At 43.5% G+C, this 24,915-nt stretch overlaps 3 protein-coding genes across 9 annotated transcripts; 1 reads left to right on the top strand and 2 right to left on the bottom strand.

Moving 5' to 3' along the window:
• Positions 1-24: 24 nt before the first annotated feature.
• Positions 25-6,820, bottom strand: LOC115109203 (calreticulin-like). Its single transcript, XM_029633882.2, has 10 exons — positions 6,799-6,820; positions 5,266-5,403; positions 4,608-4,709; positions 4,122-4,325; positions 3,697-3,791; positions 3,387-3,596; positions 2,741-2,854; positions 825-968; positions 648-740; positions 25-500 (listed from the first exon to the last, which is right to left on the bottom strand). The coding sequence occupies exons 2-10, from the start codon at positions 5,357-5,359 to the stop codon at positions 303-305; spliced, it is 1,254 nt and encodes a 417-aa protein (XP_029489742.1). The 5' UTR covers positions 5,360-5,403; positions 6,799-6,820; the 3' UTR covers positions 25-302.
• Positions 5,562-10,794, top strand: lg25h19orf44 (linkage group 25 C19orf44 homolog). 4 transcript variants are annotated; one of them, XM_029633878.2, is made up of 9 exons: positions 5,565-6,012; positions 7,277-7,435; positions 7,570-8,232; positions 8,336-8,738; positions 8,910-8,992; positions 9,192-9,672; positions 9,792-9,890; positions 10,072-10,238; positions 10,452-10,794. In XM_029633878.2, the coding sequence occupies exons 2-9, from the start codon at positions 7,289-7,291 to the stop codon at positions 10,539-10,541; spliced, it is 2,133 nt and encodes a 710-aa protein (XP_029489738.1). In that variant the 5' UTR covers positions 5,565-6,012; positions 7,277-7,288; the 3' UTR covers positions 10,542-10,794. The 4 variants fall into 4 exon arrangements, with proteins under 4 accessions (XP_029489740.1, XP_029489738.1, XP_029489739.1 ...); XM_029633879.2 differs by having other exon boundaries at positions 5,565-7,086; positions 9,801-9,890; XM_029633876.2 differs by having other exon boundaries at positions 5,565-7,086.
• A 107-nt stretch (positions 10,795-10,901) lies between these two features.
• LOC115109200 (calcium homeostasis endoplasmic reticulum protein-like) lies at positions 10,902-21,781 on the bottom strand. 4 transcript variants are annotated; one of them, XM_065009672.1, is made up of 18 exons: positions 21,590-21,781; positions 20,968-21,141; positions 19,832-19,870; positions 18,986-19,149; positions 18,597-18,734; positions 18,354-18,505; positions 18,060-18,171; positions 17,878-17,967; positions 15,846-16,038; positions 14,532-14,689; positions 13,822-14,256; positions 13,380-13,634; positions 13,112-13,245; positions 12,953-13,039; positions 12,405-12,539; positions 12,090-12,245; positions 11,395-11,675; positions 10,902-11,283 (listed from the first exon to the last, which is right to left on the bottom strand). In XM_065009672.1, exons 1-18 carry the CDS (start codon positions 21,612-21,614, stop codon positions 11,246-11,248), a joined length of 2,766 nt encoding a protein of 921 aa, XP_064865744.1. In that variant the 5' UTR covers positions 21,615-21,781; the 3' UTR covers positions 10,902-11,245. The 4 variants fall into 4 exon arrangements, with proteins under 4 accessions (XP_064865744.1, XP_029489731.1, XP_064865743.1 ...); XM_029633871.2 differs by having other exon boundaries at positions 13,380-13,627; positions 13,821-14,277; positions 21,590-21,780; XM_065009671.1 differs by having other exon boundaries at positions 13,822-14,277; positions 21,590-21,780.
• Between the last annotated feature and the right edge of the window lie 3,134 nt (positions 21,782-24,915).

The raw sequence follows: 24,915 nt of genomic DNA, 5'->3' as shown, positions 1-24,915 counted from the left end.
ATGGACAGGACAGACCACATTCTGAACAAAGGGGGAAATTATCCTAAATTAAATCACTCACAGAAACATAAAACTTACACCCAGTTATTCAACCCTAAACACCTATTTAAAAAAAAAATGTTTAAGAAAAATGGAACCTCTAAGGCAAACATTGCCTGCCCCTTTCCCACCCCTACACCTGAAAAATAGGTTGCCACAGGAAGGGCAAGTCCATAGGGTATTACTCAATGTGATGATGCACAGCAGTCAGTCCATTGGAGAGAAGATAGGGCGGGACAGAAACATCTTCTGTTCAGTTTAATTTACAACTCGTCCTTGTCCTTCTTGGGAGTTTCCTCTTCCCCTTCTTCCGTTGGGCTGTCCTCTTCCTTTGACTCATCCTCCTCATCATCATCATCATCTCCCTCATCGTCAGCAGTCTCCTTCTTGCTCTTCTCCTCATCTTCTCTCGCTTTCCTCTCCTCCTCCTCCTGTGAATCTTTCATTTTCTTTTCTGGTTCCTATTTTACAAATAAGGAAAATGGGTCATTGAGAGAACATTGTGGGTCAGTTGTATTTTGGTCTAACATTTGAAGAGGAATAGCAAATTGAACTCATACTAACTTATGCCAAAATAGAAACGTATCATGAAAATAACAAAATCTTACCTTTGTAGTTCCCCAGGTTTCATTTCCAAACTCCTCCGCCTCCTTTACATCATCACCAATCAGGAAGTTGTCAAAGATGGTGCCAGACTTCACCTACAGAAAGACAGACAAACAAATGTAACATCAAGCCCATAATTACCCTTCAGCTACAAATTTCTCATTCATTGTCTAACATACCTGCCACAGGTCCAGACCCAGCACTCCAATGTTGTCAAACTTGTAGATTGAGGTGTCGGCTGTGTAATCAGGGTTATCAATCTCAGGATGCACCCAGGTACCTTTGTAGTCGGGGTTGTCAATCTGCTTTGGATTCCACTCTCCCTGAAAAGACAAGGCCAGATATTAGACTACCGGTGGTGACCAACTAGCTGTATAATGCAGCTCATGGAAGGATAACACTCTGTCATGACTGTCTTGATCAGGTCAGGTTACAGGAGACCACAACCCTACAGATTATCTCTCAACCCCAACAGAGGAGGAGAGATCTAGGGGTCTGAAGACGTGGGGGTTTTATGGCCCCCACTCCCCTGGTAAATCTCAGGCCACAGACAAATTCCTTTGTCTTGTCACTATGAAGAACCAGCCTCAGAACATTAAACATGAAATAAAGGGACTTTGGAACAATGGTTTCCGTCAGCCACAATGGTGGTCATGACAATAGATGGACTATGAAAATGTATGTCATTTTTGTTCGGTTATTAAAGGTTAATAGATTATGTTATTACGAAAACATTGTAATGTGAAGGGTTTTCCTAGTATACGTTTGATGTTTATACATTGTACGTTGTATGGAAAATATTCAAATCAAAGAGAATGTTTTGGGGAAGATGAAATGTTAAGTTAGTTGTCTAAAATGGGATTTGAGAAAAATCTAGCCCTTGCCTCATTAACTTGGTACGCCCAGAGAATTGCCCTAGAGGCGGCTACGCCCACTTCTGACCCAAGGGTATAAAACCTGTGAGTATAGAATTTACAACAGGACTACGTGACCCCAGCTGCAGCAGGGTCTTAAAAAGTTAACAAACCCAGAATGCAACGCAAGTTTGAGGACAAAGAAATCATTTTCTACCCAAGCTACGGATGAGTAGCTGTGTCTAAGCGGGTGAATTCAAGTCGAACCGCCTACCCTCCATCTCCCATCGAATCGTGGTATCTAAAGGGTTTCATTCCTATGCTGTGAGCTCTGAGCTACAGAGCCGTCTGTCCTCAGAAGACCCCTTCCAGAGAAAGGGGTGGGGGAACAGACTCGTAAGCCAAAAAGGACACTCACACCGGGAGGACGCGCAGGAGAAGTGCATCATCGAACCGTGGAACGGTCCACGCAGAGAATCCACGGAGATAATCACCACGTAATTACATCATTATATTCTGACCCATAAGAACGGCAGTTTGAGGCAAAGCTAGGGTTATAATTGCATAGCTGACAAATTCACCCAAATGCATATTTCTCGTGTACTTCTTTCTGTTCCCTCTCTTTTGAAATTCCCATTGTGGGTAACACGCACCATAGTGTGTTGGCCTGTTATACTAAGTTCTAATCAATAGCCTAAAATGTGTTTTGTGTATGTGTATGTTTTATCATCATTTTAGCTTTTAGTAAATAAATATTCCATTAAGATTGGTGTGGTACGATTTCATTAGTGGGACCCGGGTCCGTGCAGATTCACAGGCTATACGACATTCAGAACGAGACTGTCAAGAGGCAACTGGTTAATTAGCGGCTGTTGTAAAAATCGATATTCCGATATTCTTTGAGTTAATTTGGGAAATAGAATCTCAATAAAACTTAGTTTTCCCATGGTGCTCCAGGTTAATGAGTTAATACTTGCTTGATTCAGTTAATCACGTAATTAGAAACTTGTAATCATTCGATGAGCAACAGTCGTCACATTAACTAATACAACGTCACAACAACTCTATAATAACTTGTATTAATAAACTATTTGTAAGTATTGTATATGCTATGAAAGCATGAAGAGTATATTAACATAATAAGCTTCATCAGCATTTACATAAGCTGTTATAAATGCTTATAAATTAATAATTGAAGTTATTTAAGTGCTGTTAGCCACTGGTTCAAACTAAGTGTGTACCTGATACTCCGGGTTGGGGATCACAGGAGGCTCCCACTCTCCATCCATTTCCACATCCCAGTCATCAGGCTTCTTAGCATCAGGGTCAGGGATGTTCTCAGGCTTCTCCCAGCCCTAGTGAGAAAGTTCAAGATTAGTTGGCCAGTGACAGAACTTAAAGTGCTTTGGACAAAGAGAGAGAACTCCTGAAATGGTGTAACTAAACCAGGACCACAGAAAGCTCAAGCTCTTTGGCTTTAATAGTCAAATTACTGTTAATATTAGGAAGAAAGATCATACAACATTTTCTAAGCACAAATGGGCCCATAATATGGTAGAATGAAATGTGATAGCCATCAAATTCTTAAAAATGGTTTTACCATTATGTAAGAGTAACTAGCCTTGGGGAAACTTTGGGATCTGTCCATTTTACAGTGGATTGATGGAACGGTGTTTCCTGACTAGATGCATTGGGCCGAATAGGGAAACAGCGCTGACTAGACACCAATGCAAAAAAAGGGCTGAGCCTCTTCAGCACATTGTCATTCCCAGTAACAGCTTATAAACTTCTTTTAACTTGTATTACGTTTCTCAATCGGGATTCTGATATTCCCTATATCAATGCTGGTTTACTTTTGATCAAATGTCTTCAATCAAAGAGGCTCACCTCTGGCTTGGTGTCTGTAGGATCGTCAATCTTGGGCCTGTCATCCCAGTCCTCTGGCTTCTTGGCCTCAGGGTCCTTGATGGTCTTTGCGGGCAGAATGTCCCAGTCCTCCTCCAAAGTGCCTGACTCCACCTTCTCATTGTTGATCTTCACCTCGTATGTCTGGTCCGGGTTCAGGATCAGAGTGTACAGGTGTGTCAGCTCGTCATCCTGAAGGGACAAAGTGGAGAACAGCAGGGGTCAGGTTAGAGGCAAAGAAAGGCAATATGCAGTAACAGAATTCAATGCTGAGGAATTTAAAATGTCTTACCTTGCATTTGATTTCTTTCTTGATGAGGTGGTTCTTGCCTTTATAGTTAAAGATGACGTGAACCTTCTTGGTGCTGTAGCCACAGATGTCTGGCCCTGTGGGATGGATGGGTAGAAAGCATTTAATATAATGATTGTTATATCAATAAAACACAGAATCTACCTTAAAATCCACACGTTTCTGAAAATGACCAAGGGTCACAAAAGCCATTTTTATTGGTCGCATACACATATTTAGCAGATGTTATTGCGGGTGTTGCGAAATGCTTGCTTGTGTTCCTAGCTCCAACAGTGTCGTAATATCTAACAATTCACACAAATCTAAAACTAAAAGAATGGAATTAACAAATATACACAGAGGAATTCATCTCTGACCAAAAATCATTCCTCAGTCAGAAAAACTAGTGGTGCTCTGCACCCACTCACCAAACATGATGTAGTACTGCGAGTCTCCGTGCATAGCTGCCTGGTCTAGGTCTGCTGGGAAGATTTTGACATATCCGCCGCCACAGTCGATCTTCTGCTCGTGTTTGACAGTGAACTGGACCACCAGGGGCTTGCCCTCGTTGCTGAAGGGTTCAAACCGGCTGGACATAGCATAGAAACGGGCATCCTGGCTGGTCTGGAGGCCTGTGGAACAGGTAAGAAGAGAATACATTAACATCAGTAGGTATAAGGGATAGGAGGCGAGTGATGTATAGTGAGTTTACAGTACTGTATGTCATGTGGATTACACTTTGATTAGTGTTGGCGAGAATACGCTTTACATGTGCATTTACAACAATCCACAATCTAAGGGAGCCATTTGCAACCATTTGGCATATGCAAACTCAGACTCAGTGAAGGAATTGGGCATAAATCCATATTGAAACATCTTGTGATCAAACTACTGTATATCCCTATTCAGCTCACCTTTATCGGCCTCAGCATCGCCATAAAACTTCCCAGCAGTCAGTTGCCACTCTCCATAGTCAGTCTTGTGCTTTGATACAAGCCACCGGCTCTTCCATGCATCTGAAACCAACATTTACATTCTTATCAGTCAGGATCTAGGGGAAGTTACATGGATGAGTAAGGATGGTAGGAAATCAACGAACAAATCAAAAGTGAAAGAATCAATAATGACAATAATGGATTTCACCTTGATACTATGTCAAAAGTTATCTTGATACATACAAATGGTGCGTCTTCTACACACAGTGTAAAAAGTCTGACCATGATGATATTTTATGTCAATTCACTTTCAAATAGATTTTATGCAACAACAAAAAAAATCCAATAAAACTCAAACTTCCTTGACGCACAAGGTGTAATCTCATGTTCCACATTACAGAAAACTTGTATTTTAACAGAAACTACACAATGGAGGTTTTTCCAAGCAATAGCCTAGATACCAAAGTGATTGACTACCACATGCAGGAAGAACATTGAAAATGTAATTAAAGACCGTAAAGACCAAAACACTACGTTATAGGGTACGGTATGGGCACTTGATTAGATCATCCCCAAAACATAATCCATCACATATAAACGTTTAAGCAACGATCAGTAAGACAAAAGTCGCATTTACCTCCATCCTGAAATTGTTCCTTGAAGTATACAGTAGCGTCGATGATGACAGCTACCGATGCAAAAACGGAAAATATTGCCACTGCGACCCTCATGCTTCCACCGTCCCGCTGTCCAAGTTAACTGTGTCGTTTAGCTCCTTGAAACCCAGTAATAAACGCTCAAAGAATAAGGAAACAGGTTATATGATCATTTCTAACTCCGTATTCCTTCACAGATGGCCGCAGCTCATTGGATGTGATCCTGTCCAATGAAATGAGACCACGAGTTATTTTTCGGAAGTGCTCGGATTACACACAGAGAGGAAGAGTCAAAGAGAGAGGCTCAACTCGACGGAAAATCTGTCTCCCTCCATCCATCAGGTTACGTTTTTTCGACCACCAAGCAAAGGAGTTTTTGTATGGAGGTCAATGAGCGAGTGTCGAATTTGGTCAACAAAAAACGAATGATTTATTTGCTACGTGAAGTTTATTTGATCGAATAGAAGTTTTGTAATGTTTAGGTTGTCATGAGTGTAGTGATAAAGTAGGACACGTGACATTCCGGCATCTTGCGTTGTCTCGAGATGGCTATTGCATATTTATTGTATGAGGCTAGTAGCATAGCATCTTTCCATCCAATACAGGCGGTTGACGTCAACAACCCTCGTCAAATATTCAAGAGTGTTAAAATAATTAGATTTATCAGCAGCAAGATTTGTGACCTGTTGCCACAAGAAAAGGGCAACCAGTGAAGAACAAACACCATTGTAAATACAACCCATTTTTATGCTTATTTATTTTCCCTTGTGTACTTTAACCATTTGCACATGGGTACAACACTATATATACACATAATGACATGTGTAATGTCTTTATTGTTTTGAAACTTCTATGTGTAATGTTTACTGTTAATTTATATGGTTTATTTCATTTTTGTATGTTATCTACCTCACTTGCTTTGGCAATGTTAACACATGTTTCCCATGCCAATAAAGCCCCTTGAATTGAATTGTATCCACCGATCCAAAGAAAGAATAGGCGGGAGCTTTGTTGTCCACAAAGCAGCCCGCTGTACTGTTTTGTGGACAACAACTGCCACTATTAGGGGGGAGAGAAGCATCTTATCAGTATATCCATCATCTTTGTTTACACATCGTCTCGAGGTCTAGGATGAGTTTGCCCAATCCCAAACCCTAGATTTAACGGCATGGGGGATACAAAAATATCTGATTCTGAACCAGATGTTAGAGGCAACCTCTTCAACACCGAGTGGGCCATATTTTCAATAATTTCTCTGAATTTGTAAGAGCAGCAATAATAGGGGACGAGAGGGAAACAATTTAGTTTATGTTGTGGATAGGTTTGTAAAATTGTGAAAAACATGTTCACCTATTCTGAGAACCAAGTGGGCTATTCAAATGTCTAAATGCACCTTTCCACACAGTTACATAGCAAAATAAACGTCCCTCCAATGTTGACACACACATCCACTAGGCTTACCAAATGCCTCGTTTAATGCAATAACAATCAAATATGGACATTGCATGACATACCTCTGAAAGCCCGTGCCTCTTAGCTTTCCGTAGAATGGCGCGTTTAAATGATGTCATGTGAGTAAACTGCGATTCGTCCCATGGATACGAGGGACGCTGTTTACAGTGAAACGTTGGATACATTGTAGCGATCGTGGCTGATCGATCCATGGTCAAATCATGTTGTTGCTACAATTTTAATTTGAAAACGGACACATCTAATCAAATGCATATGTCGTATGCATTCGTCTACTTGTTTTGTACACGACTGCAAAGCAGATATATTCTTGCTAGCAGCCCCGTGTAAATGTAGGTCACTGTGTTTTTTTAAACTGCTTAGAACTACTTATGATGAACATAGCTTTGTTGTTTTTTTGTTGTTGAATTCCTGCATTTATTTTTCTATTTCATATGATAAAAAATGACAACGCAGATGTTTTGCAAATATCCAATTGTTGAACAGCTAATCTAACATTCATTTGAATGTGTTTCTAACAAGCTAATAGATAGAATGTGGAATCGTTGTGGCATGAGTTCAGCTCTGGAAAGAGCACAGGCACAGCTCTCAGAGAGGAGAATTACCAAAAACACTGCTGACTCGAAGGATAACCCAGAGCGTTATGTGGCCAAAGGAACAGTTAAAACCCATGGAGATCCAGTAAGTTCAAGTTAATTTATTTTATACCTTACACCCAATGGTTGTTCATTAGCTAAGCTACCCAGAACTGCAAGAATGGTGAGTGCAAAGTATTCACAGAATGTTTTGCATTTCTATTGCAATTTTCTCCCCAGGGATATGTGGACACCATTGCCAATAGGATAAACACCTCACAAGCCAGACAAACCCCACTCCAGGACCTGAGCGACCTATCGTTATCCTTAGAGGACGACTCACCACCAGAGAGCGTTGGGGCTGGTTGGGGGAGCAGGTTCATCAAGAAAGCCCCTCCACCTGCTACCAGCCAACCTCCAGCCCAGAGCAGGACCCAGACACAGCCGGTCGAGCCCAAATATGTGACCACATGCCAGAGGAGCTCACAGAGCGCGGCCCTGAGCCGACTGGCCCTCATAGAGAACCGCATCCGAAACCGGCAACAAGCCAGAGATGGACTAGCACTGTCTAATAGGAGTACACCACCAGCCCCCCAGGAGAGGGAGACGCCCCTAACCCTATCTGACCAGTCCAGCAGTGACCTCAGCATGAAGGGAAAACGCTTCCTGAAGAAGTCAGTGAATGCATCACCTACAGCTGCTGTAGTTCCCAAGGAGAAAGGCCCAGATCTGGATCTCATGCCATTGGGTGGTTTCAAAGCCCCTACTCCTCCAGTGGCCAGTCGTGGTGTGACTCTGGACAGTGATGAGGAGGATATGAGGAAGCTCCTGGGAGGCTCTTTTGAGTTGTCAGAGGATAGCCTGCACAAAGAAGCAAGAGTGTCCTCACAGACAACTAGAAAGGTACCTCACTGCCTTACTAAGAGTGGTATTATGTATTAATAGCAATTTAGTACCAGCAATGTGCAAACTAACCACCATCTCTCCTTTTGCTTGTATTCCACAGTCCTTTGTCAAAAGAAGCCAAAAGGTTTCACCCTCACCCCCACTGGTAGACTGGCTATCCTCAGTCAGAGCACTGTCCCGCTCCCCACCCTTTCCTCAACGACTCGGGTCCCCCAATCGCTTCTCCAGCCGAGGCCTGGCACAGCATAGCCCTTCTCTCTCCATCCGCAGTGCCTCAGTTGTCCTCTCTCCATCGCCCTCTCCCCCCAACACTCCCGCCCCAGGCAGACAGGGCTCCCCCCGGGCCAGACACCTCAGGTGCTCCCGGTCCTCAGTGTCAGCCCTCAGCGAGGTGCGCTCCCTGGAGGAGCTCTTCCCTGAGGCCTTGGGCTCCCTGGTGGAACTCTACCCTGAGGACCTGCCCTCTGACGATGCCATCAGTGAGAAAAGTGGGGTCTCTGATGGTAAGATGTCATGCGTTAAATATCTGTAGTCTGAGTTGTAGTGAAAAGCAATATAGAAATGAGTAGTGTTTTTCTATATTGTTTTGAGTGTGAAGGCTAAACAGTGATCGAGAGCGCTTTAATATAATTTACAAAATTCTGTTGATTTATTAAGTCATGTTTTCTCTACAGAATTCAAGCTTAACATTATGTCATTGGACGACCTGGCACCGGTTATCACGCTTGAAGTGTCTGAGAACAAAAAAATGTATAAGGTTGGTAATAATGGCAGCCAGCCACACAGGAAGAGGCTCGCAGAGCTACAGCGCTCTGTACAGGGCCTGATAGTGTTGAAGCACAGATCCCCTACTTTGTTTTAATTATGAAAATACTTAATGTTTTGCACTCTTTTATATTTAGTAAGTAGATGCATGATTTTTTTTTCTTCATTTCTGATGAGGTTTTGTTTTCCAGAAAGAAACCAAAGCGGTCAAGGACCCTGCCGCTAGATCATTTATGGAGGAAGTTTCCAGTGAGGAGCAGATCCCATCAGAGGAGCCCAGGAAGGACTATGAGAGTGACTTTGAGAGTGAGATCAGGACTGAGACAGACAGGAGTAGGGTGAGTGAGATCTCTGAGCACCTGGGATACGGGGACAAGGACATGTCGGAGGTCAGGAACTACATCGTCTCGGACATATCCCGGCAAGACAAGTACTCCAGTGTCTCGGAGGGAGACAGTTACGACACCCACACAGACTACAGTAGAACCGCTGATTCATTTACTGGCAGAAGCAGCAAGGGTTCCTATTCCCGATCACCATCTCGCTCCCCCTCTGTGGCTGACACCATCACGCCGTCTAGTGTGTGGAAAAGACGCTCGCCCAGCAGGAGGGGCGTGAGAGAGGCTGCGGTGCAGACCCAAGCAGACGGACTGGCCTACACCTGGTCCTCCGGTTTGTCCACTAACTAACTGCAGTAATATTTGTAACAGCAAAAACAATATTGCCATTTTAGTCAGTGTAATGTAGTAATGGCTACTTGTCCGTCATACCTTTCCTTACATAACTGTCAGTCTGTGTAGGTATGGCCGCCCTGGGTCCAGCGGTGGGGATGGCCTACGTGGATCCAACCCCTGTTGCAAGTCACACCGTCAGTGCAGAGGCTGTGGAGGGTATGTCCTTATAGCCACAGTTCAGTGACAAATTCTCACTCATGCTAGTCGACGCATTGTTTCACCCACCTCATTGTCACCATCGTTAACACAATGCCTGAGGCCTAATCTCTTATCTACAGGAAAGGTTCATGTCTTCAACCTACTGACCACACCTATATTGTGTCTACCTCCTCCCAAGCCCTCAGTGCATACAGCCCTGCTGTGTTTGTCCTTAACGACATGCTGAGGCAGCAGCTGGCCCTCACCAAACACTTTGTCCAGACCAGTCGCCACCTCCACTCCTCCTTGCTGCAGTCCCTGGGCCCTGCAGACTACACCTACACCACTCTGGAGGACACCAAGGAGGTAGGCTACTCTATTGCCCAATCCTAAATTCATTCCTACACATTTACAGAAGGTATAATTGATAGTCAAACACCCCCCCATTGATACCTATCCTCTTATGAGGGGCTCTCAGTTGTAGTCATAATCCAAGACAAAGATTGGCATTTTCAGATTTTGTTAAACTTTTCCTTAGTTGTAGTGGGATTCAATCAACCTGTGCGATCTTTGTTATAGTTCATTCGCTGTCACAAGTCTCCCCAGCTGACCATGGAAGAGGCCTTGGAGGAGGTTCTTCAGGAAATGAGAGAGTATCACTATATCTGACAACCAGGAGCTGCCTTGACTGCACTCAGCGCTGGAAATGTATGGACACTTTACATGGTACTATTAACATTTTATACCAGATCATTTTTGTAATGAAATGTATTAGTTGATGCATGTGAGACTGACCTACAGATCAGGACATCCTTATGACAAGATAATTTACTGAGTGTCATGTTCAAAAGAATGTACCGCTTTTATATTCAGATCAATGAGGACATGTAATGCTGTTCAATAAAAAGTTGAAGAACTGGAATCATGTTTTTTTTTTTAAATCTTGATATTAAATGGACCATCTTTGATGCTTGATTCTGAAGGGACCATTTTTGTCTTGTTATTTACAGTGTACATTTAAGTTCAAGCGGAGACTAACAGTGCATTTATTCAAACAAATGAAAACATTAACCACACGCTGTAAAGATTTTTTTAGAGGGTCATTTTGATTCACATTTGACATTACATCAGTGGGTGAATTCCACAAATGTATTTTATTTTTCTTACAAAAGAGCAACAATACTTTATATCCATTTCCAAGTCATCAAAACTGGAACATAAGAAAATACATGAATGAGTATCACAAAAAAGCAACATTCAAAACCTTCTGGTATGTGAGGATTTTTCAAACATACTATAAGAACATTATTCTGTACAAAAAACTGACTGAAGAGGTATGTTCTGGGTTAGGTTTGTTTGCTTTACGATGCACATTATTCAGTGGGAGGGGGCTCTTGTGGTTCCCGATTCACTGAAATAAAGAAGACCTTGTTATATTTTAGTTTGTCATATCACCTAAAAAATATACCTATCCACTACATCAGGATTTCATTGCAACAGTTTAAAAAAAGAACACTCCTACCTTCCTCCCTTGCTTTCATGCGAGCTACAAAGTTGTAGCTCTTGTTCCTGCGGTAGTTCTCATAAGGGTCATCCAGAGACACCCCCACTCCTTTATACTGGTCCCACTTGTCCCGGAGTTCTCCCCCCTTGATGGGGTCCTGGATGCCCTGCTCCTTTGCTCCAAGCCCCCCAGTCCCACTCCAGCCCATTTTCATGAGCAGCTGATGGCCCTTGTTCTCCTCTCCCAGCCTGCTGTCTGGAGGCAGGACCGAGGGGGCTGCGCCCAGACCAGACGTAGCTCTGTGGAGATACATTCAGTAAAGACTAAATCTACAGCAGGGTTCCCAACACTCTCCCCAGGCCCCCTCAGATGTTTCACATTTTTGTTTTAACCCTTAACAATTAGTCAAAGGCTTGATGATTAGTTGACTGAATCAGGTGTGCCAGTTTAGGGTTAAAACAAAAATGTGAAATGTCTGGGTGGGGCCCAGAGGAGAGGGTTGAGGAACCCTGATCTACAGCCTTCAATGCTCTGCTTTAACTTTTCAATGTGACAGTGACGGCCTCGATTATCTCAATGGCGCAGTTACTATTTGGTCTCTACCTTCCCAAAAAACCTAGCCCTATTATATACACAGATATGCAAGCAATATGTCAGAGGGAATAGACTGTGTGGACAGCAGAATACAGTGCATGCGGAGATGAGGGACTTACGGAGGAGAGGGGCTACGGGACTTCTGGGAGGCAGGGGCAGAGGCTGGGTCAGAGGCTGGGGCAGGCCTCTCTTGCCGTCTCTTGTCAGGAGAGCGAGATCTGGAGCGAGACCTAGAACGAGAGCGACTGCGGGACGACCTGGATCGGCTCATGCTCCTGTGGAGGTGAAAGACAAAAAGTCATAAGCATCAATGTCTCCTTAACGGTCTGTCATGTTGGTGGTGCAATTAGACATCAACTATCATCTAACATAATTTGAATTTCAGAGGTCAAGAATTCCTGTTAAAAATCAGGAAGAATCCTATCTGTGCGTACCTGGAGCGAGATCGGGAGTAGGAGCGAGATCGGGACCGGGAGGAGGAGCGGGAGGACTTGGAGGATCTTGAGCTGGATTCAGACGAGGAGCGACCCTGACTATGAGAACGGCTGTGTGAACGACTACCGTGTGCACTGGGAGAGACAGAGAAACCACATTGTTAACACACTCATCTCTCATACAGTTTTTACACTTACCACAAGCGGCCAGCGGCACATTAATTGGGGAGGACGGGCCAATAATAATGGCTGGAACGGAATAAATGCTATGGCATCGAACACAAACACATGGTTTTCGATGAGTTTGATTCTATTCACGCCATTCTCCAGCCATTATTTTGAGCAGTCCTCCCATCAGCAGGCTCCTGTGACACAGATGGGAAAAAATACAGACTTACAAAGCATTTGTATTTACCTGCTGATTTCAAAAGGCACATTTATTTTATGTTAATAGACACCCAAAGTCTCCTTATACTACAGATACACGTGTGTGTGCGTGTGTGTGTGTGTGTGAGACATAAGGCTGGTCAGCAGGCAGACGGTCTCACCTGTTGTGTTTCTCCTGGCCCTTTCGCCTCCTGGCTCTCATCTTGGCTCTGAAGAACTCATACAGGCCGTTCTGTTCCCAGCCCTCACTGACAAACACATTGCAATCAATAGAGCACATATTGCATTGATCACATAAAGTGAAAATGTTTACGTTTTACCTGTTCCTGGGTCCGTCATGGGAGGGGGGGCTGTAGAAGGCCTCCACAGCAGCTAGCAGGCGTTCACTGGGGGGCATTGGGGGAGGCAGACGGATGTCTTTAGGATCCAGTGCTTTGTAGTCATAGTCTTCCAGCTAATGCACATAAACAGGTAGAGAACACAATTGTTTAGACCACTGTGGTCAAGAAATATATGCATCTCCATAGTGAGCTGTGGAAAAAATGTATCCGTGAAAAGAAATAGACATCTTCATCCCTTTCTACTCACTTTGACTAGAGGGGCCATGAGTCCAGCGGGCAGGTCAAAGTAGGGGACGTTGGGGACCAGGCTGGGGTCATCCTGGTTGACGTGAGCCGGGGCCGGACGCTGTCTCATGTGGGGGGACTGGCCGTTGAAGCCGTGGGATGGGGGGCCAAAGTCTGGGTGCTGGTTACCCCCCCAGGGAGGGTGCTCTCCTCCCCCCATACCCGGAGGAGGGATCCTCTGGCTAGGGTGGTGGTGCGGAGGGCCCATGTCTTGGTCAACACGCAGGGGCATGGGGAGATACTCAGTTAAATTACATGTTGCAGCCAGTACTTTCAGTTACTGATGTAAATCGCTACATGATGGTGGTCAGGGAACTAAACCAGAGAGGTGCTCATATACAATAGTCATAGAAAAAACAGTGAATATTGAGCTCCCATGGTGGGACCTGTTCTGGATTCTTACCTCCAGGGAAGTCTCCCTGTGGGTAGTCAAAGCGGTGTGTAGGGTAGGGAGGCCTTTCAAAATGGTGCCTGGGTGGAAAGTCATCCTGCATGTAGCGCGGCGGGAACCGGCCGAAGTTGTGGGGAGGCGGGGGCGGCTGGTTAAAGGGAGGGGGACCTGGCTGGTGGGGCGTGAAGGGCCCTCTGAAGTGGGGGGGCCTCTGCATACGGGGGAAGGGGTGCTCTCTCTGGCCCCAGGGGGGCTGGTCAGGTCCCTGGTTGCTCCAGGGGGGCTGGTCGTACTGACCGCTCCAGTTGGGAGGGGGCTCATTCTGTCCTCCCCCTCCGCTCCAGGGACCCCCCTCCCCCCTTGGAGGGCCTCCGCTCCAGCTGGGGTCCCCCCTCTGCTCGTTCCAGATGCCCTCGTGGCTGTTCCAGGGGGGGCACGGTGGGGGAGCCTGGGTGGGGTCAAACGGAGGCTGAGAGGGGACAAAAATAAAACTGGTGTTTCGACGGAGTCTCATCTTCCATGTTACTGTACCTTCACCACCACTCACTCATCAACTCAACAGTTTGTTATCATGGGACTGATTCAATAGATAGGAACATCAGTCATTCCGTTCAACTCTACGACAACAATAAACCTGTAAGTATATCCACACAGAATATTCCTTATAGTTTTACATAAGGGAAAAGTCACACTACACACAAACACATTAGGAGAGCAGCTTACTGGCTGATTGGGGTTCCAACCTCCAGACATGTGTTGTGGGTCGAACCAGGGTTTAGAGGAGGCGTTATCAGAGTGGCCACTGTTGGCACCGGGGTCCGATCTGGACTGGGCGCCGTCATAATCACCAGGAGGGCCAGACATGGACGACTTCACCTCTCCTGTGGTTAAGTTTTGTCACATGCACAAGTACAATGAAATACCTTTGACACCACAAGACAGTCAGAAGGATATTTGGTTAAAGGGTAAATATGGCAGATGAAGAATCTACCCATAATCAACATGTAAACAAAATCCTGAAGTGCTTGGGTCTGTGTGTACACAAGAAACAGCCTAAAAGTCAATCAAATATTTCACCCACTTCTCTACGGTGCGATTTTGCTAACAATACCCTCAACATAACTCATTATTATTCGACCATGCTGGTCATTTATGAACATTTGAACATCTTGGCCATGTTCTGTTATAATCTCCACCCGGCACAGCCAGAAGAGGACTGGCCACCCCACATAGCCTGGTTCCTCTCTAGGTTTCTTCCTAGGTTTTGGCCTTTCTAGGGAGTTTTTCCTAGCCACCGTGCTTCTACACCTGCATTGCTTGCTGTTTGGGGTTTTAGGCTGGGTTTCTGTACAGCACTTTGAGATATCAGCTGACGTACGAAGGGCTATATAAATACATTTGAATTGATTTGATAACGAAGTGCCTGGTGTGTTTTTGTGTGAGAGAAGTGGTGTAAATTACTTAAGTAGTACTTTAAAGTATTTTTAGTTAAGTAATTTTATTGAGTATCTGTACTTTACTATTTATATTATTTTTTGACAACTTTTAATTTACTACATTCCGAAAGAAAATAATGTACTTTTTACTACATACATTTTCCTTGACACCCAAAAGTATGCACTACATTCTGAATGCTTAGAAGCACAGGGAAATGGCCCAATTCACACACTTATCAAGAGAACATCCTTGGTCCTCCTCACTGCCCCTGATTTGGCAGATTCACCAAAGACAAATGCTGTATTTGTAAATGATGTCTGAGTGTTGGAGTGTGCCCATGGCTAACCATAAATATTTTAAAAAAACAAGAATTGTGCTGTCTGGTTTGCTTGACATAAGGAATATTTTATACTTTTGATACTTAAGTATATTTAAAACCAAATACTTTTACGCAAGTAGTATTTTACTGGGTGACTTTCACTTTTGAATCATTTTCTATCAAGGTATGTTTACTTTTACCACCACTGTGTGTGTGCATGCATGAGAATGTGTGTTTATGCATGTGTGTACAAGTATGTTCTTCTCTCTCTACCCTCTCACCAGGCTGAGTGGTGACTGCCTTAATGTCAGGCTCTGCTGCAGCTAGCTGGCTCACTGCTGCTGCAGCCTGCTGCTGCTGAACCGCCAGGTTGGCCACAAACTCCTCATGCTGCGTCTTCAGGGTCTGGATCTGTTGCTGGAAGGCCAGCTGAATGGGCTGCACCACCGCAGCGTACTCTGTGATCAGAGAGGCCTGGGAGAGAGAGAGGAGATGAGCAGGAAGATGGCATTGTTAGTGCTGCAGACAACACTAGGGGTGAATATCCTGGCTGGAGTGAATAAAATAATTAAAATTAAACCAATACGCTGTAAATGTTTAATATTTTGATGGACCTTCTTGTGCGGCATGGGGCAGGATACATATACAGTGGGGCAAAAAAAGTATTTAGTCAGCCACCAATTGTGCAAGTTCTCCCACTTAAAAAGATGAGGCCTGTAATTTTCATCATAGGTACACTTCAACTATGACAGACAAAATGAGAAAAAAAATCCAGAAAATCACATTGTAGGATTTTTAATGAATTTATTTGCAAATTATGGTGGAAAATAAGTATTTGGTCACCTACAAACAAGCAAGATTTCTGGCTCTCACAGACCTGTAACTTCTTCTTTAAGAGGCTCCTCTGTCCTCCACTCGTTACCTGTATTAATGGCACCTGTTTGAACTTGTTATCAGTATAAAAGACCTGTCCACAACCTCAAACAGTCACACTCCAAACTCCACTATGGCCAAGACAAAAGAGCTGTCAAAGGACACCAGAAACAAAATTGTAGACTTGCACCAGGCTGGGAAGACTGAATCTGCAATAGGTAAGCAGCTTGGTTTGAAGAAATCAACTGTGGGAGCAATTATTAGGAAATGGAAGACATACAAGACCACTGATAATCTCCCTCAATCTGGGGCTCCACGCAAGATCTCACCCCGTGGGGTCAAAATTATCACAAGAACCGTAAGCAAAAATCCCAGAACCACACAGGGGGACCTAGTGAATGACCTGCAGAGAGCTGGGACCAAAGTAACAAAGCCTACTATCAGTAACACACTACGCCGCCAGGGACTCAAATCCTGCAGTGCCAGACGTGTCCCCCTGCTTAAGCCAGTCCAGGCCCGTCTGAAGTTTGCTAGAGAGCATTTGGATGATCTAGAAGAAGTTTGGGAGAATGTCATATGGTCAGATGAAACCAAAATATAATATTTTTTGGTAAAAACTCAACTCGTCGTGTTTGGAGAACAAAGAATCCTGAGTTGCATACAAAGAACACCATACCTACTGTGAAGCATGGGGGTGAAACATCATGCTTTGGGGCTGTTTTTCTGCAAAGGGACCAGGACGACTGATCCGTGTAAAGGAAAGAATGAATGGGGCCATGTATCGTGAGATTTTGAGCGAAAACCTCCTTCCATCAGCAAGGGCATTGAAACGTGAAACGTGGCTGGGTCTTTCAGCATGACAATGATCCCAAACACACCGCCCGGGCAACGAAGGAGTGGCTTCGTAAGAAGCATTTCAAGGTGCTGGAGTGGCCTAGCCAGTCTCCAGATCTCAACCCCATAGAGAATCTTTGGAGGGAGTTGAAAGTCCGTGTTGCCCAGCAACAGCCCCAAAACATCACTGCTCTAGAGGAGATCTGCATGGAGGAATGGGCCAAAATACCAGCAACAGTGTGTGAAGACTTACAGAAAACATTTGACCTCTGTCATTGCCAACAAAGGGTATATAACAAAGTATTGAGATAAATTGTTGTTATTGACCAAATACTTATTTTCCACCATAATTTGCAAATAAATTCATTAAAAATCCTACAATGTGATTTTCTGGATTTTTTTTCTCATTTTGTCTGTCATAGTTGAAGTGTACCTATGATGAAAATTACAGGCCTCATCTTTTTAAGTGGGAGATCTTGCACAATTGGTGGCTGACTAAATACTTTTTTGCCCCACTGTATGTGGTTGACTTCTAAGTCCAAGGCTTTTAACTGTCAGACAACTTGCAGTATTTCACTTTACTAGGCCACTAGCCTCAGTCCTCACCTGATACTGGCCCAGGCCCACAGCTGGACTCTGTAACTGCTGGATCGTCACCCCGTCGAAGTAGCCATTCTTTTCCCAGAGTTGTAGAAGCTGTGAGAGAAACAGGAAAATAAAGGGTGTCATTCAACCACAGGTAACATCTATATGGCGCAATGTCTACATTGAACAGGAAGCCCACTGACACGTGTGATCTTCTGCTGCTTGTCCTCCTCTACAGCCAAGAAGCTGGTGCAGTAGATGGGCACCACCACCTTCTGTAGCGCTGCTAGCAGGTCCCTCTGCTGCTTCCTCTGACTGGTGGTACACAATACAAGTATCATGTAATTAACCATGAATACAATGCATGACATAATTACTAACATTATCTATAACAGGTGTATTTTATCAGTTTAAAATGCACATAGATTGACACTCACATAATGAAAAAAGTGCATTATGAGGATAAAAACAAAGCCTCATTTCCACCATGCTTTTACCAGTGATGGAGGACATCATTGGTGAGATAGATGAGGTGTAGGCGGAGTTCGAAGTGAGCTGTGTCGGCTGTGATGCGGTTCCGGAGGTGTGAGCACATCAGCTCACAGTGCAGTGGGCCCTTGGCGTTGTTGAACATCCAGTTCTTACCAGCCTGGGAGGAACCAGAGAGAAACATACTACTGACTAAACATACCAGACCCTTCTCCTGCTCATGTTGTGTTAACCTGGTGTCATGAACCTACCGAGATGGCGTCTTTAGTGCAGGTGTCAATGATGGGCTGCAGCAGGTTGTCAAATTCAGATATGTCCTGCTGAGTCTCCGCCAGCAGCTTCTGGGTCTGCTGCTCCATGGCCAGAGCTATAGCTGCAGTCACTTGCTCCTGGAATCAAACGACAACCAGTTTTGGACATTAGGAAAAACAACAGCTGTCAAATGTATTTGCTTTGAAACTTCATGTACTCTGTCTCATACATTTTATGACCAGAGAATATAAGATATGGTAACGTTGGTCAGTCTGCACCATGGAGGGCCAGTGTGTGCAGGCATTTTCTCCAGCCCTGCACTAACACAACTGATTCAACTAATTATGGTCTAGAGGACTCAACGACCCTGGGGTAAGGTGACCCGTACCTGTCTGAGAGTGAGCAGCTGCTGTTCTTGCTGCTGCAGGTTCCATTGGCTCTGCTGGATGAGCTCATCTAGAGATGGCGTGGCAGGGGCGATGGGGGGCGGGGCCAGGATGGCGATTGGTGGAGGGACGTCTAGGACTTCCGTACCAGATGGATTATAAAGATCTGCAAAACAAGGTCAAAATATCTAATAAAAGACAAACATGATAAAGAACATTGTAGTAGTGATGCCTTTTGTCATTTGCACACGCAGACGTCTATGTGGCCTAAAAAAATGTAATTCATAATTGAATGAAATTCTGGAAAAGCTAAGCCAGTACCAGAATAATACAATTTTGACATGCAACTATCTTCATGCAACATCAAGGAATGCTCTCATCTTCATTTAACTAAATTTCTTTATACTTCAAAGAAGTTGATATTGAAAAACATATAAAGCGTTTTGCAGCACCTTCGAAACTGAAATAAAAAACAGGAGTGTGTGGATTATTAAGTCACAAAAACTTTGCAGCAGCATTGAAACAATCACAAGCGACAGACAAAAATGATCTCAAAAAGCATTAAGAATATCAAGAACTTTCTCTAAAAACTGACATACATAAGGCATCGCAAAGTACAAACTTGAATTGTGGTTGAAACATCAAAAATACAATGTTTAGATAACGACTAAAATATAAGTATTTTTAGATGAACACCAGCAGTAAGGGTCTCCCCCCCTATCTCAAAATCATCATGATTGAAAAATATCAACACATTAAACGCAATACAAAAACAAAGCCTTTGAATCACTGCTGATACAACATGTGCAGGTTGGTACTAGAATTGCACTTTTCTATCCAGTAAATACCTTCCAACTTATACTCCTCACATTCGTGGGTAGTAGGATCTATGTGGAGAGAAGACACATTACAATACAGCTGGCAAACAAACAGCCACACATCATAATACAGCTGGCAAACAAACAGCCACACATTTAAATAGTGTTGTCCATAGCTGCAGGAAGTATGGGTGCTGCATGGTGTTGTCACAATACTAGTATCAAAATAGTACAAATCTACGATACAAGATTGTACTTGGCAAAAAGAACACAGACGCTGTGAAGCAGACTTTACTCTATGATCCTTTTCTAACTTTTTTGGGCTTCTAAGTGGCGCAGCGATTTAAGACACTGCATCTCAGTGCTAGAGACTCTGGTTCGATTCCAGGCTGTATCACAACCGGCCGTGAATGGGAGTCCCATAGGGCAGCGCACAATTGACCCAGCGTCTTCCGGGTTAGGCCATCATTGTAAATAGGAATTTGTTCTTAACTGACTTGCCTAGTTAAATAAAGGATAAATAAAAATAACCTAATTGTGTAAAATATTGGGAGCTATAGCTTGCTAAATAAACACATTTGACTGGTTGAGAACATAAGGCAGTTTTTTCCCAACATTGGGACTGTTTTCCATAAGAAATGAAGTCTGCTTCATGTTGTGTTTCCTTCCTTAGCCTACTTCCTAGTATCGTGATACAAAGTATAGTAACAACCCTATATCTAATTTGACAGAAATACACGCAGGTCTTCTTCCTGCAATGACTAGAAAGATGGGAGCAGATGTCACAAGTTATGCGACAACATCTGCACGTTGTGGTGGTTGTGCTCCAAAACCTGCTGCAAAATGGACTAAAGACTTTTTGTTACCTATGCAGTCACTTCGCCCCCACCTACATGTACAGATTATCTCAACTAGCCTGTACCCCTGCACACGGACTCGGTACAGGTGCCACCTGAATATATCCTCGTTATTGTGTTACTTTTTATTTTAGCCTACTTGGTAAATATTTTCTGCTTCTTGAACTGCACTGTTGGTTAAAGGCTTGTAAGTAAGCATTTCACGGTAAAGTCTACACTTGTTGTATTCGGCGCATGTGGCAAATACAGTTTGATTTGAATCTAGGATAAGACTATTTGAATGGATAGCTAGCTATATGTGCTACATACGCTGGTGTTGTTCCATTGCAAGCTTGCACCGGTAATAGGCGAAGAAGTCCCCTCCAAACAGAAAAGAGAATTTGGAATTGTCCTTCTGTTTCTCCATTGTCATCTTCTCAAACTCAGGGCCATTTCGAGCCACAAACTGGGCCAGTTTGTCAATTACATTTTTCAGCTCTTGGTCTGTGGAGGAAAACAATACGGACATTTGTATGGTGAGTCACATACACCATACATACTGTACACAGCGGTCTCTTATTGTTACGTTAGTTAACTAAACGTCAAAGCAGAATTACCCCCAGTTATGTACTGCAAAAGGTAACTGTGTAGGGGAGAAAAGTAGTCAAGCAAAAGGGACATTATCGACGCATGCGCGACTAACGTTATAGCTAGCTGTAGCCAGGCGTATCAGTCAAAACAGTCCAGATAGTTCCCTAACCTAAGTATAAATATACTAATTTACTGATCAAAAAGCTAATAAAAAGTATAGCATTCTAGCTTAGTAACGACAACCATGTGCCTGACTAGCTTTGGATAAACTAGCTAAGTTAGCTGCGTAGCTTAATTGCACAGCATGCTAAGTTAGCTAGCACATTGGCATTGCTAGTTATTCAAAATTAAAGATACAAACCCTCAGGAGCTGTAGGAATATCCATGTTTGTCTTCAATAAATTAACAGCGAGTCCACTGAACCACAAAGACACACAGATTAATTTGTAAAAAATGTTATCTAGCTATGTGGTTTAAGGAAAATACAGCAGCATTCCAAAATGTTAGAGACATTCCGGCACCGGAAGTACTTCGATGACTTCATAATTCAGGGCGCCACTGGAATAAAGCAGCTACAACGCTCCCCCAGTGGCGTACCAAGCACTTGTATGACTGACAGGATACACAGGAAGTTTAGCAACAAGAAAAAAATTGTTATGATGATCAATTGTTTTCACCCTCCCAAAACTATGATGACTCCAGTTTACTTTTACCTTCTTCTTTTTTGCACTGCCTACATAAGGAAGCAGTCACACATGTTTGTTCCCCTAAATATTCCTAAGAAACTCTCTAACTAGTCTAACACACTGTCCTTGGATTACATGTACAATGAGTATATTTGTGTATATAGACATAAGTGGTCTTGTCTTGAAACTCTGTTCCACTCAGCTGAGCGGTGTCTTCTGCTCTGTCTTTCAGCGGTCCCTGTATACATTGGAAATTCCATCTCTATGTAAAAAAGCTATTGTTGTATGTACCTGTACCAAAAACCTCTCATCCATCTGCATCAAAGGATTACAGACCTGTCACTCTTACCCCTCTCTTGATTAAATCTTTTGAAAAGATCATCAAGGCATACATAATCAACACCACCAGACACCTTCTTGACCCCCTCCAATTTGCATACCGGTCAGAGAGAGGGACAGATGATGCCATCCTCGCTCTTACATCTGGTGTACATGCATTTGGAGGGCAGTAAAACCCATGTGCCTATCAGGTTAGCAGATTTCTCCTCGGCATTTAACACAATCAATTGGTTGGTCCTCGCGGACAGACTGAAAGGAGACTTCGGACTTGATGCTATGCTTATCACATGGATCACCAACTTCCTAACTGATAGGTCTCAGCAGGTACGAGTTGGCAACACACTCGCTGAGGTGCGCACTACTTCAGTATGGAACCCCACAGGGCAGTGTTCTTTCACCAGTACTATACATACAGACAGCTGCCGGAGCCGTTTCCCAGGGCGTCACCTGATCAAATATGCCGATGATACTGCTTTGGTCAGTCTTCTCAAAGGGGATGAGACGGAGGACGGACCTGCTCTGAATGATTTTACTGTCTGGTGTGAGTCCTCCCATTTAAAATGACATACATAAAAAACAAAGGACACAGTGATTTACATTCGAAGGAACACTACCATACACACAGTCAGCAGCATACCACCCTGCTTCCCATTTTTGGCTTTCTTCTGAAGCTAAGCAGGGTTGGTCCTGGTTGATTGCTAGATGGGAGGCCAGATGCTGCTGGAAGTTGTGTTGGAGGGCCAGTAGGAGGCACTATTTCCTCTGGTCTGAAAAATAATATCCCAATTTCCCAGAGCAGTGATTAGGGCCATTGCCCAGTGTAGGGTGCTGTCTTTTGGGTGGGATGTTAAACAGATGTCCTGACTCTCTGTGTTCATTAAGGATCCCATGGCACTTATCGTAAGAGTATGGGTGTTAACCCTGGTGTCCTGGCTAAATTCCCAATCTGGCCCTTGTACCATCATATTCACCTAATCATCCCCAGTTTACAATTGGCTGTTTCAACTATTCCCCATGTCATTGCTGTAAATGAATGTTTTCTCAGTCAACTTACCATGTAAAATAAGGGTTAAAAAAAAACACCATCACTGATAAAAGGTGAGCCCATTGAAATAGTGGAGGAGTACAAATATGTTGGGCTAGTCAGTGACAACAAGCTGTCCTGGGATCATTTTACTGATGCTATTTTTAAGGAAGGCCAGCAGGGACTGTATTTCCTACGGACACTGCACTTTTAAAATTTTGATCTAACCATCATGGTTCTCTTTTATGAATCATTTATTGAGAGCATCCTATCCTACTGCTTGACCTGCTGGTTTGGAAATGTCAAGGTTACACAGAAAAATAGGTGGGCAAGATCTGCCATCTCTCTACCTGGGGAGAGCCCTCCATAAGGCAAATAAAATAGCGGTTGACTCTTGCCATCCACTAAACCCTGAATTCCAGTTCCTTCCCCCTGGCCATAAGTACAGACTACCTAAGGTTAAAAAAGGGCCAAGTACTCTTTTATTCCGAATGCAATTCTTCAATTTAACAATTTGCTCTTAGCACTTGCACTATGAAACTGAAGTTACCCTGCATATTTGCTTGTAAATATCCATTGCTATTCATTTACATTTTTTACATGTGTTATGTTTTATGACTGCTGCAAGATGAATTGCTGAGGACAATAAAGTTTTCTGACTCTGAATAGACAAGTGAGTGATAAACCATACATTGATATTAACAATCTCAGCAAATTAGTTGAATATAGGAGATGTTTTCCAAATGCCAACCATAGTTGGCGCTAGTAATCTCTTTTACATGCTGTCCAGTCTGGTGGCCAGAGCAAATACCCTTGGCAATTGCCATAGTTCACAAATATATAAAATGGAAAACCAATATTTTGAGGATGAGATCTTTCATATTCTAGTTGTGGGGTGAGGAGAATGCATGTGGATTATATTTTTGGATTTACTATAGTGTCGACTGAATAGCTTGTCTGTCTCTCCTCCCCTGTGATAGATTATAGTGTAACCAGATTATACAAACACAATGAGCAGACCAATTATATCAGGTGTGTTTTCCTGAACAGTTCCTGCACAGTGCATTATGGTGTGTGTGTGTTTGTGTTGCGCACATGCATGTGTGATCTACATTTGAAACAATCTGGGGTTATCGGGAGTTGTTTCACGTGCATTATAATAATTGTTATAAAATAGCAGAGCAGAAGTGACAATCTCACACCGAATGTATAGCAGGCCCTTGCAACAGCTTATCCACATGTGTGCTATCTGGTGAATGAGAGCCTATGAAGGTTTACAACAAGATACTTTTGGTATTGTAGTGTATGTGGACACCTGCTCATCGAACATCTCATTCCAAAATGATGGGCATTGTCATGCTGAAACAGGAAAGGGCCTTCCCCAAAATGTCCCAAGCAGGGCAGAAATTTGATGAACTGACGTGTTGGAAAGGTGGCATCCTATGACGGTGCCAAGTTTAAAGTCACTGAGCTCTTCAGTAAGGCCATTCTACTGCCAATATTTGTCTGTGGAGATTGCATGGCTGTGTGCTCGATTTGATACACCTATCAGCAATGGGTCTGAAATAGCCGAATTCACTAATTTGAAGGGGTGTCCACATACACAAGTGGGGGGGGCAACAACAAACACTGGCACCA

Source organism: Oncorhynchus nerka, linkage group LG25, assembly GCF_034236695.1.
Source record: "Oncorhynchus nerka isolate Pitt River linkage group LG25, Oner_Uvic_2.0, whole genome shotgun sequence".
In the NCBI taxonomy this organism is placed as follows: domain Eukaryota; kingdom Metazoa; phylum Chordata; class Actinopteri; order Salmoniformes; family Salmonidae; genus Oncorhynchus; species Oncorhynchus nerka.
Note: the sequence above shows the minus strand (reverse complement) of the source record. Positions and strands in the feature narration are given on the sequence as shown.